This window comes from Oryx dammah, unplaced genomic scaffold (genome assembly GCF_014754425.2).
Source record: "Oryx dammah isolate SB20612 unplaced genomic scaffold, SCBI_Odam_1.1 HiC_scaffold_29, whole genome shotgun sequence".
Classification (NCBI taxonomy): domain Eukaryota; kingdom Metazoa; phylum Chordata; class Mammalia; order Artiodactyla; family Bovidae; genus Oryx; species Oryx dammah.
In genome coordinates, this window is record NW_024070213.1 from 110,455,503 (window position 1) to 110,472,661 (window position 17,159).

Here is a 17,159-nt window from a genome sequence, read left to right on the forward strand (position 1 = left end):
AGTTTCCAGGGCTAACTGGCGTGCCATCTGCTCGCCGCAGCAGAGCGTGGTAACCATGGTTCACGTGTCACTCCAGCGTTCGCCTTAGAAGTCGGCCTCTACAAGCCTGGACAATTTCGCGGCCGCGCAGGTTGCCGGGGGAGGGGGTGGCGGCGGCAGCAGCATCCAGAGTGTGTATCGTTTTCCCAACCCCATCTGCTCCCTCGCCCCCAGGCTGTGCCCGCGGTCTGCCCGCGCGGCCAGCCGAGGGACAGGCGGGTATTTTGCGCACAACAAAAGAACGCTCGTCCTCCTCCTCCCGCCGCCACACGCCGCCCCCGCTCTCGCTTCCCGCGGCCGCCCGGGAGCGCGTCCCCGGGAGGAAAGAGCCCCCGGGCCCGAGGTTTCCAGGTACCCGGAAGGGAAGGAGGCGAGGCGGCCACAATTGGGCGGGTGAGGCCGAAACGCGCGCCCAGGAGCGCCAAGACGCGGAGGGCGGCTAGCCCGGGCCGTGCCGCCGCGCGATTGGCCGGGGCCGGCCCGCCGGCCGCCGCTGATTGGCGGATGCTCGAATTCGGTCTCTAGGCGCCAGAGGAGGTGTTTTAGCCCGGACCGCGGTCGGGAGCCGGAGTCGCGCTCGGCGGGCTGGGACGCTGGCGCTCCGCGGACGCCACGGGGTCCCCACCAGCGGAGGGTGCTCGGAGCGGGGAGCTGCTCGCCTAGCTTTCCCCGCCCGATGTCGCCGTCCGGCTGCTGATCGAGTCCCCCAGCTGATCCCGCTCCGCTGTGGGGCTACGGAGGTCCCGGGAGAGGCAGGAAGGCTCCTTCGCAGAGTGGGAGTAAGTAGCGCTGGCAGGGAGGCGGGAATTGGGGGGAAAGGGGGCCCTCCGGCTCCGGCTACCAGTCTGCCTCCCTTCCCCTCCCCGGCTGGCGGGGAATCGAGGCGTTGCTGCCTCTGGACCAGGCGTGCGTGGGGTGTCTGGGCTCCAGCTCGCCCTCCGGCCGGGCGGTAGAGAGAGGACCTGCCCTACTTCACGAGCTGGGGTTTCACTGCAAGAGTTTTATCTTTGGGTCTGCTCGGAGGCCTGGGAAGGGGCTGCGCTAGGCACTGAGTGGGTTTGGTCTAGCGATCAGGTTTCCTTCCCCCCCATTCAAACCCCCGTCAAATCCGAATTCCTCCCAGTTCTTTGCGCCAAAATTAACTGACCCAGGAGACCCTGTACTTTCTGACAGATTTGCCCTACACCCTCTTGACATGAAACTTCATTTTGTCCTGTTACTTTTCATTAAAAACGACTATTTTTATCGGTTTTTTTTTTTTTTTCTTCCCAACTTCAGTCATTGCTAACCACAACTTTAAGTGTTTCTGTTCGTTCATGTGCGTTTTACAGACTTGGGGTAGCCACGACCCTGGAAATTCCCAGGATGAGTTTAGGGAGGGGAAGTTCATGTTCATGAGCAAGTAATAGATATTTCTGTTGACGGAAAGAATATCCAACTGCAAAGTCATTTTCTAATGTAACTGTACGTTACAGATGGAGGTAAACTGTCTAACACTAAAAGACCTGATCAGCAGGCCGCCCAGACTAGATTTTGCAATTGAAGACGGGGAAAATGCACAAAAGGTAAGTGAACTTAAGTACCTTAAGCTTTATCATATTTAGGATGGTAATGTCTAATTCAGTTAAGGATTCTAGCACCCCACTTGTGTTTGTCTTATAATAATCTTGGTGAACATTTTAGAACTATGCTTTTTTTTAATGGAGGAGACATGCAACCATTATCCTTCAGTTTCTCAGTCACTGAGTAGGGCAGAGAGGCTAGGTTACATGTAATGCTGAAACAAATTTATATGAATCAAAGATATGCTAGACACTGCAGTCTAACAAGAGTAGAATTAATACATTAATGCAAATGAACTTACAAAACAGACTCACAGACTTCCGGTAGGCCCTTCTGGTTAGGGGTGCAGGGGGAAGGAAGTGTTCAGGGAGTTTGGGATTGACGTGTACACAGCACTATATTTTTTTTTTTATTTTTTATTTTTTTTTCTTCATTCTTTGGCATTGCCTTTCTTTGGGATTGTACAGCACTATATTTAAAACAGATAACCCACAAGGACCTACTGTATAGTACAGGGGACTCTGCTCAATGTTCTGTGGCAGCCTGGCTGGGAGAGGCGTTTGAGGGAGAATGGATATGTCTGTATGTATGGCTGAGTCCCTTTGCTGTTCACCTGAAACTATCACAGCATTGTTTGTTAATCAGTTATACCCCAATACAATTTAAAAAAAAAAAAGTGGAATTAGCTAATGCTGGTCAGAAATGTTAAGTCTCTGTTCCCAGGAAAACTCTGTGTGCTAGATTATTAAAGTATAGAGAGATGTTCTTCATACTGATGAGCCAGCTCCTAGAGGCTGTCCATCTTCCCAAGAACATGAGCAGTGCCTCTGATAAAATGACTAAGCTCACAAAGACTGAGTATTTTGCGGCGCCCCTGCTGATTTTGCCCTTGTGGTTTTGCATGCCTCGTAATTTGTAAGACAGTGGGGCTGTGTTCAAGAAACGTGACGAAGTAACCAACCACAGCGGTGTCTCAATGGGACTCGCGTCATCACAATGCCCTTGCCAGCCGGGGCCCTCCTGAAAAGGTGGGCGAGCTTGTTAGTAATGAACATCTAAGCATTTTTAGGCAGAGGCAAGTAGATATGACATAGCCAGGTTTAGAAACTTTAAATATCAATTTGAGCACAGCCGCTTCCTTAGGCATTGAACTTCTCTCAGTCCTTGAGCTTTTTAGACTTAGCGTCCATCATGAAACTGCCTGACTGCAAAGCACCTGTTATATGGGCCTTTGAAGAATACTTAACAACCATTAATTTTGGATAGGTGTGAAATTATATGCTTTTTCATGTATGATTTCCACCACCACCACCCACCCCAGGATTTGATTTATTTTTGTTGGAAACGAAGTACACCAAAACATTAGTGTTTTTAAAGAGGACTTTAAAAAAATTCCATTTGCCATATGAGAGTGGCAATGCCCAGACTTTAAAGTATATATTCAGAGTTTTGGTTTTGCAAGTTTCAGAGCCAAACTTTTTGTTTTCCTTCATAATTTGGATGCAACAGTCTTGAAAGACTGTGTATACCTTTAAGTAAGTAAGTAAGTGTTAGTCACTGAGTCGTGTCTGACTCTTCGCGACCCAGTGGACTGTAGCCTGCCGGGCTCCTCTGTGGGATTCTCCAGGCAAGAATACTAGAATGGGTTGCCATTCCCTTCTCCAGGGGCTCTTCCTAACCCAGCGATCAAACCTGGGTCACCTGCACTGCAGGCAGATTCTTTACCATCTGAGCCACCAGTGAAGCCGTGTGTATACCTTTACATAGAGACAGAGCAGAGGGGGAAGAAAAGGCAAAGTTGGTATCCACTTCTTTCCTCCCAAGTGGATGACTTTTTATTAAGTGCTTTCAACAAGGGTGCTTCTATTCTAGCCCAGTAAGTACTGTGCCTGGCTGAGCTTTCATATTTTAGTGGGTATAGAGAAAACGTCAAATGACTCCATAGAGATTTAGGAAAGTGACTAAAATGTTTGAAATAGAATGCAGGGCTTATTTCACCTGTCAAAGAGATGGCAAAGAAAGAGATGAGTGCCCCCAAGAGATGCTCGAAGGGGCTTCATCTCTCTTTTCACCTTGCTGTAAAGTAAAGGAAAGAGGATTTCTAGGGATGCTGAGAATGTGGGATTTGGAGCCAGATCTGGATTTGAGTTCCTATTCTACCATTTGTTAGCTCCTTGAGCTTGAATAAATTTATTTATTCAGTTTTTCAACAAATATTTATGTTCCAGTTGCTGGGGATACAGTGTTTTAATAAATCTCCTAGCTTCCCTAAGCCTACTTTTTATTTTGTGAATTGGAATTAGTAAGTAGACTCTCTTCTCAGGGTGTCTATAACCCAACAACCCATATTGTTCACCCTTACTCAATTGAACTGACAGCCCAAAGATAAATATGATGCGGGCTTGGCCCTCAATTACCTGAGAGATGTTTCAAGGGCTCAGATGTAAACTCACCAACTAGCCCATGATTTGTTAAGTGCTATAAGAGTGGGAACCAATTGCCCCAGCGGAACAGAAGAGTAAGAAAGAAATTTACAGGGAGTCTAGAGAAAGTTGGAAAGCTTCACAGGGGGGATAATACTTGGGCTGAGGACTTCAGCCTGTAAGGGAACAAGAGGAATAAGGTGGGCTTTGTAGGCAGAAGAATCATCTGAGTCTATGCAGTGTGGACATTCAAGAAATGCTCAAAATTTCCAGAGTGGCCAGCAGCTAGTGGTACTTCCTGAAACCCTCTGGTGGGTGCCTGGAACAGTGTCCTGTGGGTCAGTCAGCATGTAGAGGACTTATCTTTCTTGACTGTCTGATCTTTGTCAGTCAAGGTCTATAGTACTGTATTAGGCATGCATATTTCTTACCACTCACAGAGAAACTTTTCCTTAAAACGTAAAGTTTACTGTGCCTAAGTTGTGAGATTATAAACAAGACTCCTTTTCAGTTGTCTGTACTGCATTTAGGAATGACAAAAGTAGAAAAAGGATGGTTTGGGATGAAGGAGTGGACAGTAAAGATTGAGCTTTGGGAGGGCTATGTAAAGGAGATAACACTTGAGCTAGGTCTTGAAGGAATGAATGCTAAGACTTAGGCAAGTGGAAAGGAAGGATATTTGTAAAGAAGTGGAAGCTAACATAGTAAATTTGGGGACCTCACCTAGACTTAGTGGGCATGGGTTTTCTTTGAAGGTCATTCATCTTTTGCATGCTAAGTTGCTTCAACTGTGTCCAACTCTTTGCAACCCTATGAACTATAGCCCATTGGGCTTCTCTCGCCATGGGATTTTCCAGGCAAGAATACTGCTGTGGGTTACCATGCCCTCCTCTAGGGGATCTTCCCAACCCAGGGATCAAGTTCACCTCTTTTGGGAGTGTTTAAAAAAAGAAGGCAAGTTCAACTCGAAGCATTTATTTATACCCGTGTGCTTACAGGTAAATAAATAAATATGTGCAAGGGGCAGTTGGTGGCCTGATTTGGGGATTCATGGAAGGTTCTAGCCAGATACAAACTTGGGGATTATCAAATACATGTTGGTTTTAAAGCCATGAGTGGGTGAGCTGCCCCGGAGAGCAAACACAGAAGTGTGGAGGGCTGAGGTTTCTAAGAGCAGAAAACGAGGAGACTGAGAAGGAACAGTCACAAATAGAAAGAGAACCAAGAGAGAAAAAGTACTAGCTCAGAAAGACTGAGAGCTTTATAAAGCAGATAGTCAACAGTCTTAACTGCAGCAGTGAGGTCAAATGTGGTGTTTTGCCATTGACTTGTCAACTAAGATGTGATCTGCATGAGAGCAGTGGATTAGAACAGACTGGTGATTTGAGGAAGCCCCAGGGGAACGTCCTGGGTGTGAATTACTCATTCTGGAAAGTGTGCTCTGAAGGGGAGGAGAGTGTGTCGATCGATGACTAGGAGACACCTCCGGACGTGCCTGTCATATTTGCGATGAGCCTGAAAGAGTAGGATGGGTTTCAGCGTGATGGTGTGCGCAGCGGCTCAGGTGTGATAAGACGCGGGGCAGGTTTGAAGAAACACAGAGGACTGTTTGGGCAAAATGTGAGACAAGCAGGAAGTGGGACTGGAAAAGAGGTGGGCGCAATCTCACCAGGGGCCTTGAATGCGCTGCTGCTGATGTCCTCTTTAAGGTAACGTGATCAAGGCTGCATCTGAGACAGAAGCAAGATTAGAACCCAGATCTCCTGATGACCAGGTCCTTTCTATGGCAGCTAAGTCATAATGCTGGTGTAGTAAATAATCCTGATGATGAACTTTTGTACAGCACTTAACAGATTACAAAGCACTTGCGCCCTCAGTGTCTGGCCTGATCCTCACAGCAACTGCGTGGCAGGTAAGCCAAGGTGCACGCAAGAACTGAAGAATCTGTTTCCCGGGTGCTCTCTTTAGGACCGCTTTCACTGAAGAGGTCACTTCCAGGGTGTGGCAGCTTCTTCCTGGCAAGCAGATCTGACGCGGAGAGAAGTGGTCAGGTGCTGTATCAGGGAGTGCCCTGGGGACGGTGCCCGTTTAAGGGACAAGAAGGCAGCAGAATGAGACAGCGAGTGAAGTGGAGTAGATCAGTCTCAGCGGAAGTTGGGTTCACCCTGAGGGAAGCTCTGGGATGAGCCCCCCCCCCCCCCCCAGGAGTGGTTCTGAGTCTGGGCAAGAGGACCCGGCTTCTCTTGTCAGTGTGGCCTCTCCCAGCCCCTGAGGATAGTACTGGACTCTCAGGAAGGTGCATGTCCTGGACGAGTCAGTCCACTTCAGCCAAAGCATGAAGGTGCCTACTGTTGGCACCCCCTCAGCAGCTGGGTAGCTGAGGCATTCATTCCTCAAGAGAGCTGGGCACACCCCAGTGTCCACCACATGGCTGGGCAGCCTTGCTGGAAAGCCTTGGGGATAGATACTTTGGTCGGAACCCTTCATTTTATAGATCTGGAAACTTGAGTCCAGACAAAACCAACACTTTGTCCAGTATCAAAAAAATACAGAGTGGAGTCCAAAACCAGGTTTCTCAATCCAGTCCCTTCCTCCACTTTCCACAGTGTCAGGATTTGGGAGTAGACAGACAGATGGAGCACGGTGTGATTAGGTTGCAGCTGACTTTCTGCCCACCTGAGACCTCAAAACAATTTTGATTTATTTTCTGTTGATGTAGAGATATGGTAACGATCGTAACCTACCACGTGACCTTACTCCCCTCCTACTTACCCAGGGATTGAACTTGGGTCTCCAGCATTGCAGGCAGATTCTTTACCATCTGAGCCACCAGGGAAGCCCCAAGTATTACTTAAACTGTAGTGAAAATACATCAAAGTGCTAGAGGAAATAATTGATCTGAATTGCTCCTCAGTAGGGAAAAGTAGCAGGAGCTCAATGTTCCTCGGAAGACAGCTACCACGGAGGCAGTGGAGAAGGAGGAAGAATCTCTGCACCTCCGCAAGCCTGGGCCACCCTCCACCATGGGGAGACCCTTGGAAATAACTCGATAATCAAAGCCTCTTGTTCCTTTTGCACCTACGAGGGGCAAGGCATTGTGCCAAAAATAGTGAAGAATGAGACATGTGGAAGTAGCTCCCTGACCTCCAGAGGTGAACAGTCTCGTTAATGAGACAAGACACACGCCCAGGAAGTTAAATAGCAATAAGATGTGCTCTGTTCTATTAGCTCTGAGCTCAAGGATGGATGGTAATAAAGAACAGGAAAGTGGGGGGAGAGAATAGCTAAGTTGTATTGAGTGCTCACTATACACCAGGAACTTCTCATAACTCTGGAGATCAATATTTTTATGAACTTTGTTTTCAGTTGAGAGAATTAAAATACAGTGAGGAGAAGGAAATTGCCTGCACTCATCCTGCTGATGAGCTGGCCCTACCAGCCTGCCTGCAGAACTGCTCCCCATGCCTCCTCTCCATAGATGCTTGTAGGGATCAGTGGCCTGCTGGGTACCCTGGAGCTGCGAAAAAGATAACTCCATCCCAATTCATACTCCAGACAAGCTTATTTCTAGACACAGAATTTCGGAAACTTGGACGCAGAAATTCAGAAAATGCTATCAGCTATTTCTTGCCCTACCCATGACTTTTATACTGAATGAGTTTGTATGTGACCTCAGGCAAGGTACCCTCTGTGTGCCTCAGTTTCTTCATCTGTCGGCTTGAGAAATAATAATACCCAGGTTAGAGGATTGGATGAGGAGTTAGTGGTGTAAAGCACATGAGACAGGACTTCCCTGGTGGTCCAGCGGTTAAGAATCCACCTGCCAGTGCCAGGGATGTGGGTTCGATCCCTGATCGGGGAAGACTCCATGTGCCACAGGGCAACTGAACCTGTGCAAGGCCACCTGCTCTGGAGCCTGGATTCTACAACAAGAGAGGCCACTCCACTGAGAAGCCCACTCGGTACAACTAGAGAAAGCCCATGCATAGGAACAAAGATACAGCACAGCCAGAAAAAAAGGGGGCACGAAACAGGTATTGTCTGTAGCACATAATATGCACTCAGTACTTTCGCTTGAGAGTTCCCCTGTAGAAGACTCATCAGAATTGCACACTAGTAGGGACTTGTTAAGAGATCTGAGGAGATAGAGGCTGGATGCTTACTGCTGCAGTGGTATGAGAAATTGTCACCCCCATCTCCACTCCCTTCCCATTACCCTAGGACAGAACTCACTCACCGTGGCTAGCTGGCAGCTTCCACTGATCCAAAGAACAAGAGATGGCCTGCTACCACGAAAGATAACTCCATCCCAATTCATACTCCAGACAAGCTTATTTCTAGACACAGAATTTCGGAAACTTGGACGCAGAAATTCAGAAAATGCCATCACTATTTCTTGCCCTACCCATGACTTTTATACTGAATGAGTTTGTATGTGACCTCAGGCAAGGTACCCTCTGTGTGCCTCAGTTTCTTCATCTGTCGGCTTGAAAAATAATAATACCAGTTTCTCCCAAACAATTCTGTTTTCCCTTTTCACGTGTTGCTCATATATAGGAAAACACTTTTTTAAAACCACTTCTCAGCCAAGATCCAAGCATCCAATAAGCCATAGAGTGATACAGGAATATCAGATATGCAACTCATCCACCTTGCTAATTACGTCGGGCACAATTGCCTGGAGCTGAATTCAGCTATGAGAAGAGCAGAATCTTTTCTGATTTTGAATGGCAAATCTTATTCTGTGGGAAAGAAATTTGTTTCAGAAACTAACTTAGTAGTTTCAAATGTGAGTTCTGTGTACTCAGTCCTTTTTCTTAATGGATTAATGGACCCATTGTTAATCTTTTTTTATAATTAGCTAAGACATTTTATTTAAAGTATGGTCTGGGGGAAGGTGCTAGTCCACAAACTTCTATCAAGCTGCAAAAAATCAATAACAGAACTTGAGAGTTTAGCATTTAGAAACCTCTATAGTAATTGGATCTTGCTCCTGTAACATGTAAGCCTGTGACCAGTGGTCTCTTCTTGTTGGACAAGCTATAGGTTGGGTTGAGTGGCAAACTCAAGGGGAGAGTCACATGTGATGGGAGTTGCATGTGGGTCCTATGAAGGAAGACCATGTATCCGTCTGCGGGTATTTGGAAGTGAAAGGCACCGGTCCTTCAGCAAGGGTAGTTTGAGAAGCACCACTAGGGGAGGGCTCATACATCACTGGGTGGTTTGAAATGTGGCCTTCTGTGGACACCCTTCCATTAACTGTTGTGTTAGCACTGGTGAACATTGAACAAAAACATAATCGCTCTTCACTAGTTAGTGCAAACTTGGGAATAGTGTTTAAAAAATATGTCACTTAGAAGCAGGATGGATTCAACCCACATTGGCTCTTATTATCATCCCCAACTATTATAAACATCCACCAGTGATAGATACACTCATGCCTTCTTTCACAGAGATGCCATGAAAAATTGCCAGTCCAGGTTTGATGCCTGATACAGGATGCCCGGGGCTGGTGCACTGGGATGACCCAGAGGGATGGGATGGGGAGGGAGGTGGGAGTGGGGTTCAGGATGAGGAACACATGTACACTCATGGCGGATTCAAGTCAGTGTATGGCAAAACCAATATTGTAAAGTAAAATAAATTAATTAATTTTAAAAAATAAATAAAAGCTGATAAACTATTTTTAAAAAAGTTTAAGAGGAGTAGCCAATTATAATCAGTTTCTCACTGGAGCTACCTTTTGATTCCCATAGGTCCTTCAGTTTATTTTCTTTTATCCTATCCTGATATTTTTCAGCCCTGAACGTATGGTCTGTTTGCAGTTTTTGTCTTAGTGAATGATGAGAACAAGTTGCACTCTTACCTGATACCTGCTCTTTCTCATTTTTGCTAAAAGGTCTTTTTTTTTTTTTAATAGGAAAATATATTTGTTGATCTCTCAAGGATGGCCCCAAAGACGCCAATAAAAAATGAGCCAATTGACTTATCCAAGCAAAAAATCTTTACTCCAGAAAGAAATCCCATCACTCCAGTTAAGCTTGTGGACAGACAGCAGGCAGAACCATGGACACCCACCACTAACCTGAAGATCCTCATTAGAGCTGCCAGCCCAGACATGAGAGACCGGGAGAAGAAAAAAGGACTGTTCAGGCCCATTGAGAACAAGGATGATGCGTTTACAGGCTCTCTGCAGGTACACAGGCTCTGCTCCTAAGGGCTTTCACAGAATGGAAAATTTTTAACTTAATTATTAAAATGTCACAGAACTCTCAACTTTTTGGTTGCCGTTGAGTTGAAAGCACTATTCCACTTACTCCTTTTATATATTTACAGCTGAAGTGGGACTCTCATTCTCTGTCTCATTTTTCATAATGAATGTTTTTGTTTTCCTTTCTTCAGGTTTTTTTTTTTTCTCTCTTTACCAGTATGTGTTTTTTAATGATAATTTTTAAGCCATGATATTAATTTTATGATAAATAAAATTATTATTTTAATTGTTTTAGTTATTAATAATGATATTGATTTATTATTTAAATTTTAATAATTTTGATTTCATGAAGAAATTTGGATTTTTTAATGCTGCCATGAATTATAATTTTCACTCATTTAATAATAATCTAAATATTTGTGATTGGGGAAATTTTATCATTCTCCCATGTATGTTTAGCTCACTGGTTTAGTGCTTTAACATTAAGTCATCTTTAAATTACCTGTCCTGTGAGAACCAGAGCTCTTGAGCAAGCAGCATATATATCCTTTTTTAAAAAAGTTTTTCTTGGGACTTAAATTGAGCCTTTTTCAAATGTGGTTGATAAGACAAGGGCACTCATTTAATGTGCTTAAAATAAGAATGAGTAAGGAAGAGGAAGATTTAGCTGTCCTTGCTCAAGTCTGTCAGCTCTTGGTAAATTGTGAAACATAAGAGCTTGGTGACACAATGTAGGGAGGTCCATCTCAGATTTTCGTGTTGACAGAGATTGCACAGGGTCTTAGGGAAAGGTAGGTTCTGATACATCAGGTCTGAGGGGCGGCCTGGGGTTTTTACAGCTCTTAACACGCTCCTGCTGATGCAGAGCTACAGCCTGGTGAGCACACTGGTAGCAAGGGGTTAGCAGCCTGTAAATTACTGCATCGTTCCTTTAATTTAACCAGTAGACTCAGCCTCAGGGCTTCCCTGGCAGCTCAGGTGGTAAAGAATCTACCTGCAATACAGGAAACCTGGGTTTGATCCCTGGGTCGGGAAGATCCTCCGAAGATGGGAATGGGAACCCACTCCAGTGTTCTTGCCTGGAAAATTCCACAGACAGAGGAGCCTGGTGGGCCCCAGGCCATGGGGTTGCAGAGTCAGACACAATGGAGCAACTAACGCACACACACAGCCGCAAATCACAAAGGAGGGAGAGTTCAGTTCAGAAAAGCAGTCGGTAAAAGGTTGAGAAAATAAGGTTGGGAAGAGTATTCTAACTAGAATCTGGGATGGTAAGGATATGGATGTTCCCCTCAGCTCACCAGTGCCACCCGCTGCAGTCTCTCCTTCAGGGCGCTAACCGTGACTTCTCCCGCCTCCCTTCTGTGTGGCCCTGTAGCTTGATGCTGCGGATGACAGTGCTGTGGATGAGTTTGAAAAGCAAAGGCCAAGCAGAAAACAGAAAAGCTTAGGGCTCCTGTGCCAGAAGTTTCTCGCTCGCTATCCAAGCCAACCTCCGTCAACTGAGAAAACTACCATCTCCCTAGATGAAGTTGCTGTCAGTCTCGGTATGTATCATGGGGTCACCTGGAGGCCTGTCTCCAGTTACGGTGGGAAATCGATTCCTCCGGCGAGCCCAAGGCTTCAGATCACCTCCTCTACTAAGTACAGAGCAGGCCCTCCAAAAGAGTGAGGATGGAGGAGCGGGTAAAGCTTTTCTTCTGTCATTATCGTTACACATAGAGTTCCAGGGAGCCTTCTAGGCCTGAGGGTCAAACAAATATTTGGTTTCTTTAATCTCAAAAAATGTATTTGCAGAAGACTCACGTTACAAATTAATAGCTAATCCCTTAATTCTGTCTTATTTCAGACAGACTCTAAAGATTTTTAGACATATCCTACTGCTTATTTTTTTTTAATGCTTCTGAGAGTTCAGAACTGCTATTATTTCTGTTACAAAGCCAAATTTGAAAGCAAGAGAGTTATGTTTGAAGCCCTGTACTGTGACCTTCACAGCAAGTCTGCCCAACTAGAAAAAGCACATCTGGATATAATTCAAACAGCTAAGCCTTATAACAAAGAGGAATACATCCATTCACATGGCGTGACTGTGTGTCATGTACCGTGGTGTCTGGGCTATAAATATGCAGGCAACTGACCCAAGTAGAGACTCCTAGTGGACATGGATTGCGGTTAGTTTCACAAGGAACATACTGTTGACAATGAATAAGTAGAAATCACAAAGATTTGAAGATGTCAGAGTGTCGCCTTAACAAATTAGGACCATTTACGTATAGGAGAAGAAAAGTCTCAAAGAAGTCAACCCAGTAGGCTTTATGAGCCTGGAGGAGGGCATGGCAACCCACTGCAGGATTCTTGCCTGGAGAGTCCCATGGACAGAGGAGCCTGGGAGGTCTTTCAGGTCGCAAAGAGTCAGACACGACTGAAGCAACCTGACATGCACGCACACATGCATGCAAGGCTTTATCACAGATTATATTTTTAGCTGGTTTATTAGTCCTCTATCTTCCCATAGCCCAAAGAATGTGACTCAGTTGATCCTTGTCAATCTGAATTATTCAAACGGATGGTTAAAAAGATTTGCTGGAAATTGAAGTAATGAGGAGCCAATGGTTGTGACGGGAAGACCGTGGGCTGGACTTTGGGTAAGACAGAACTGGATTTGAAGCCCAGCTTTCTCATGTATAGGCTGAGAGAGATGTAAAAAGTTAATTAATCTTTTCTCAGTCATAGCATAGAAACCATAGCACCTCCCTTGCAGAAGCTTAGAAGAGTTAGGGATCATGTTAGTAACATGCCCAGCTCAGGGCCTGGCTTAATCACTTACTGCTCCATGGAACTATTTCTACTCAGCTATTATGAGAGGTTCCCCTTGCCCACTTCCACAATCCTCAAGCTGTCCTGTCAACCTGTACAGTCAGGAAGTGGAAGCAGAGGGCTTGGACAGGGAAGCTGTTTTAGAACCCAGGAATAGGATACAGTATTCTGGCTTCCCTTGTCGCTCACTCGGTAAAGAATCTGCCTGCAGTGCAGGAGACCAGGGTTTGATCCCTGGGTTGGGAAGATCCCCTGGAGAAGGAAATGGCAACCCACTCCAGTATCCTTGCCTGGAAAATCTCACAGACAGAGGAGCCTGGTGGGCTGCAGTCCATGGGGTCGCAAATTGTTGGGCATGACTGAGTGACTAACACTTACTCTGGCTTTGGTGAGACGAGATGTGAGCCAGCTGGACAGAAGCTTGGTGTAGACATAGCTGAGGCACTGGGTCCTAGAAACTAGTCTGAAGAGGTTGAGGGTAAAAGAACAGATCATACAATGTCTTTCTCTTTGGGGTTCTTCTATACACCCATCCCTTATCAAGAGATCTTGCTGATATCAAAGCAGAAGAAAAAAGATTCGATGTTGGAAGGCTGCCTTGCAGGTCCTCGGGAGGACAGGGCCCTAGGTCTCTCGTATAACCGTCTAGAGCAGAATGCCAAGGCTTTTGCAACAACTTCCTACTGTGCCATGATTTCCCAGGCATGCCAGATGAACTTTCCATCTCTCTTCATGTGAGATAAGACAGGGTCCCTTCCTAGAAGCTGTTTCCAGGGTAACCATCTCCTTGATTGAATCTAAACTCCTGGCTCTATCCCAGGTCACAAGCTGTAAGGCCAGATTTTAACCAAGGATCTGCAGAGCATTCAAATTGCATTGTTTCCCAGTTTCTGGTCTCATGTAGATTTGATTCTGTATTACAGGTAAGAAATTAAAGAACTGGGAATGACTTTAGTAAGTGGAAAATTACACAGCCTAGGAAACTTTACTGAGCCAAGATGCTCTTGATAAGCTCTGTGGGGCATGAGGGAAGCGGGGTAACAATGAGTAGATGCTCGAGGGCATAACCAACACCATGACTAGGATGGATAGGATCGCCTTGAAGACAAAAGAAAAGAAGGCTCAGAGAATCTTCCTGATGAGCAACCTGCAGGACTTGAGGTTTGTGAAATGGAACTTTTAGGGGCGCCCAGCCAGAGGACAGTTAAACTCAATCCAGATTGCAAAAGTGAGCGATTAGTCAGGCAGCACACCTATTGTGCATGTCAAGCAGTATCTTATTGTCTAAGTGGTCTGAATCGTCCTTTTATTTCTTATTTCTTCCTTTATTTCTTGGGATGTCTAGCCACTAGATGGAGACTTAACAGCTCCTATCTAATACAAAATAACAAAACAGTTGGGCATATGGCTGGCCCTGGGGTGTTTCAGTTGCATTCACATGACATTTCTAATGGGAAGGTTTATGGCGAGTTATGCTCTAAACGAGATGTGTTAATATATGGAAACAGAATGGAACCAGGGCCCAGGCAGATCTGGACAAGGGGCTGCTGAATGCTCCTGCCAGCACCTTCCAGCAGGCATCTGGCAGCAGAGCCGGAGCTTTTGGATGGTGAAGAGCCTTTCAGGGTCATAAGCCGAAATGTTCTGATTGACTGTGAAATGCCTCAAGCGGGGATAGCACTTCCTCTCAGCTCCACAGTTCTCTTGTAATCTGGTCTATTTCTTGTGTTAAGTCTTTGGAAAGCCAAGAGCCGCATACACTGAGTCTGCTCCGATTATACAACAGCTGTTGGCAAGCGAAAGGGAAGAAGGCATTTTTGTTGCTGGGCCCTTTTGCTTGGAGATGCCTGGCAGCATTTGTTACAGATACTTAGGCGAGAGCAAAAAAGGGCCAGTGAGTCCCAAAAGTCTAAGTGTCTATTGCATAATAGGATGAGACACAGATGGGAGGTTTAAAAAATCTGTTTCTACTGTCACCTTGAATGCCAGCAGGAATTTTAGGTATCTCCCACACCACACAGGAAGTACTTACAAAATAATATACAAAGAGCAGATAAATTAACACCTATCAGAATCCCTTTAAGTTTATTGTTGCACTGAATCCTCCTCATTTTATGAGATAAATACCCAGGCACAGAAAGAGTAAGTAACTTCCCAGGCTTATCCAACTAGTAAGGGATAATGCAGGGATTCTAGTCCAGGCAGTCTGACCCTGAAGACCCCACACTTAACCCATGAAAATATTTTTAGTAAATTCAATAGACTGCTCATAATCCTGGCTATTTAGGGAGTGTGGCATAAGTGGGTAGGGAATCCATGAACTGGATGGTCAGCCTGTGCAGGAGTTTCTGTGCTTTACTGATGGGCTGTGTGGCAGGACACGGTGCGTGAGAGCACGGGGAGAATTGTCCGTGGCTGTGACAAGCACACGGAGCCCTGTGTGTTCCAGCCCTGGCCCTCGCTTCCTCCTGCAACCTGAGAAGGGTGCCCAAGCTCTTGACTCCTAAGTTTCCAGCGCAAAGTAGGAAACAGAATATTTACCATCTGTTTTCCCTACTGGCCATTACAAGAATTAACAGGGTAACTTTTTCACATCATTCAAACTCCAGGAAGGAGAGTATGGTCCAATAATGAGGTTACAGTTATTGCACACAGTTTTATAGTCTGTATAATTAGGACTAACTACAAGTCAAAATCAACCATCCAACCTTCATCAAGCATTTATTACTATGATGCATATTGCTCAATCCCACCAGTTTTAACATGTTGAAATGTTCATGTGGTTTGTCTAACAGGTTCAAAGAAAAGTTGCTGTACTATTTATGTAATACAGATGGAACTATCATCCATCTCAAGGTGGATGTTTACCCTAGATCTTATCAAGAGTTGGATCCCAAGAAGAGAAAAGAAAAATAATTTCTGTTGCTTGCATTCTCATAGGATGAATTTGTTGAGCAATTATATTTGCTGGGCAAAGCATCACACAGAATAGTTCACAGACAAAGCCCAAGCCTTCATGGAATTTATACTCATAAGTGTTCTTCGGGGCTTTGCTTGTGGTCCAGTGGTTAAGATTCTGTGCTTCCGCTGCAGGGGGCCCAGGTTTGATCCCAGATTGAGGAAGTTCAGCCTGCCATGCAGTGCTGCCAAAAAAAAAAAAATTAGAAAAATGTTCTTCAGCGTGACAATGGTCGACTTCTATTTTTCAAACAGGTGTTGAAAGGAGACGCATCTATGACATTGTAAACGTGCTGGAGTCGCTGCAGCTGGTGAGCCGGGTGGCCAAGAATCAGTACAGCTGGCATGGTACGCACAGCCTGCTGAAAACCCTAAGGAACCTCCAGAGATTAGGAGTGGAGCAGAAATACGAGGAGCAGATGGCACACCTCCAGCAGAAAGAGCTCGACCTGATAGATGATAAATTTGGAGAACGCAGAAGAGATGGCTGTCCCGATTCCCAAGATCCACAGTTACTGGATTTCTCCGAACCAGACTGTCCCTCCTGTGAGTCCCCTGGGCCCACACTGGTCTCTTCTGAAGATGGGGAGGGCCAGATGGGCCACCCTGGAGGCATGTGGCCTCTCGGTGTCTCTCATGAAGACGGGCAGACAGATGGCTTCCCAACTGGGCTGCCCACTCCACCTCACAGGAAACCTGTCTAGTGGCATTTTCACTTGGTATCTGGTGTGTTTGGATCATAGGTGGCAAACGGCGTTCCAGTTTCAGACTGACAGTCCCACGCTGCTTCCTCTTTGTGAGCCTTTAAGGAAAATTTACTTGGAAAGAATTTCTGTCTTCAAAAGATTCTATTTGTTCAATTGTATATTGGAGTGGATGACTTAGAAAAGAACCCAGTTTGTAGAAAATGCTGATTAGGAAGACAGACAACCTTTCATTTGATACTGAATTTTTTTTACTTATATTGTATTACATTGTTCTTCCCCCACTCCTAGCTCGTATGTATGCTGTCCCTCTTTGATCTTTATTCTCACCCTAATCCTCCTTGCTAAGATGATAAAGTGCAAATATTCCTTATGTTTCACTTGCAAATATAAGAAATAGATACGGAAGGGTGGGCCTGGCTTTCATTCCATTCACTGCCTCAT

General features: G+C 45.5%; 1 protein-coding gene across 1 annotated transcript in view; it reads left to right on the forward strand.

Annotated features, from left to right (window-relative positions):
• Nucleotides 1-578: 578 nt before the first annotated feature.
• Nucleotides 579-17,159, forward strand: part of E2F7 (E2F transcription factor 7) — a 38,977-nt gene continuing 22,396 nt past the window's right edge. Inside the window, exons 1-5 of the mRNA XM_040233845.1 lie at nt 579-818; nt 1,515-1,604; nt 9,946-10,221; nt 11,615-11,783; nt 16,267-16,557. Coding sequence (XP_040089779.1) covers nt 1,515-1,604; nt 9,946-10,221; nt 11,615-11,783; nt 16,267-16,557 — 826 coding nt within the window. The 5' untranslated portion in view covers nt 579-818. The remainder of the gene's footprint in view (nt 819-1,514; nt 1,605-9,945; nt 10,222-11,614; nt 11,784-16,266; nt 16,558-17,159) is intronic.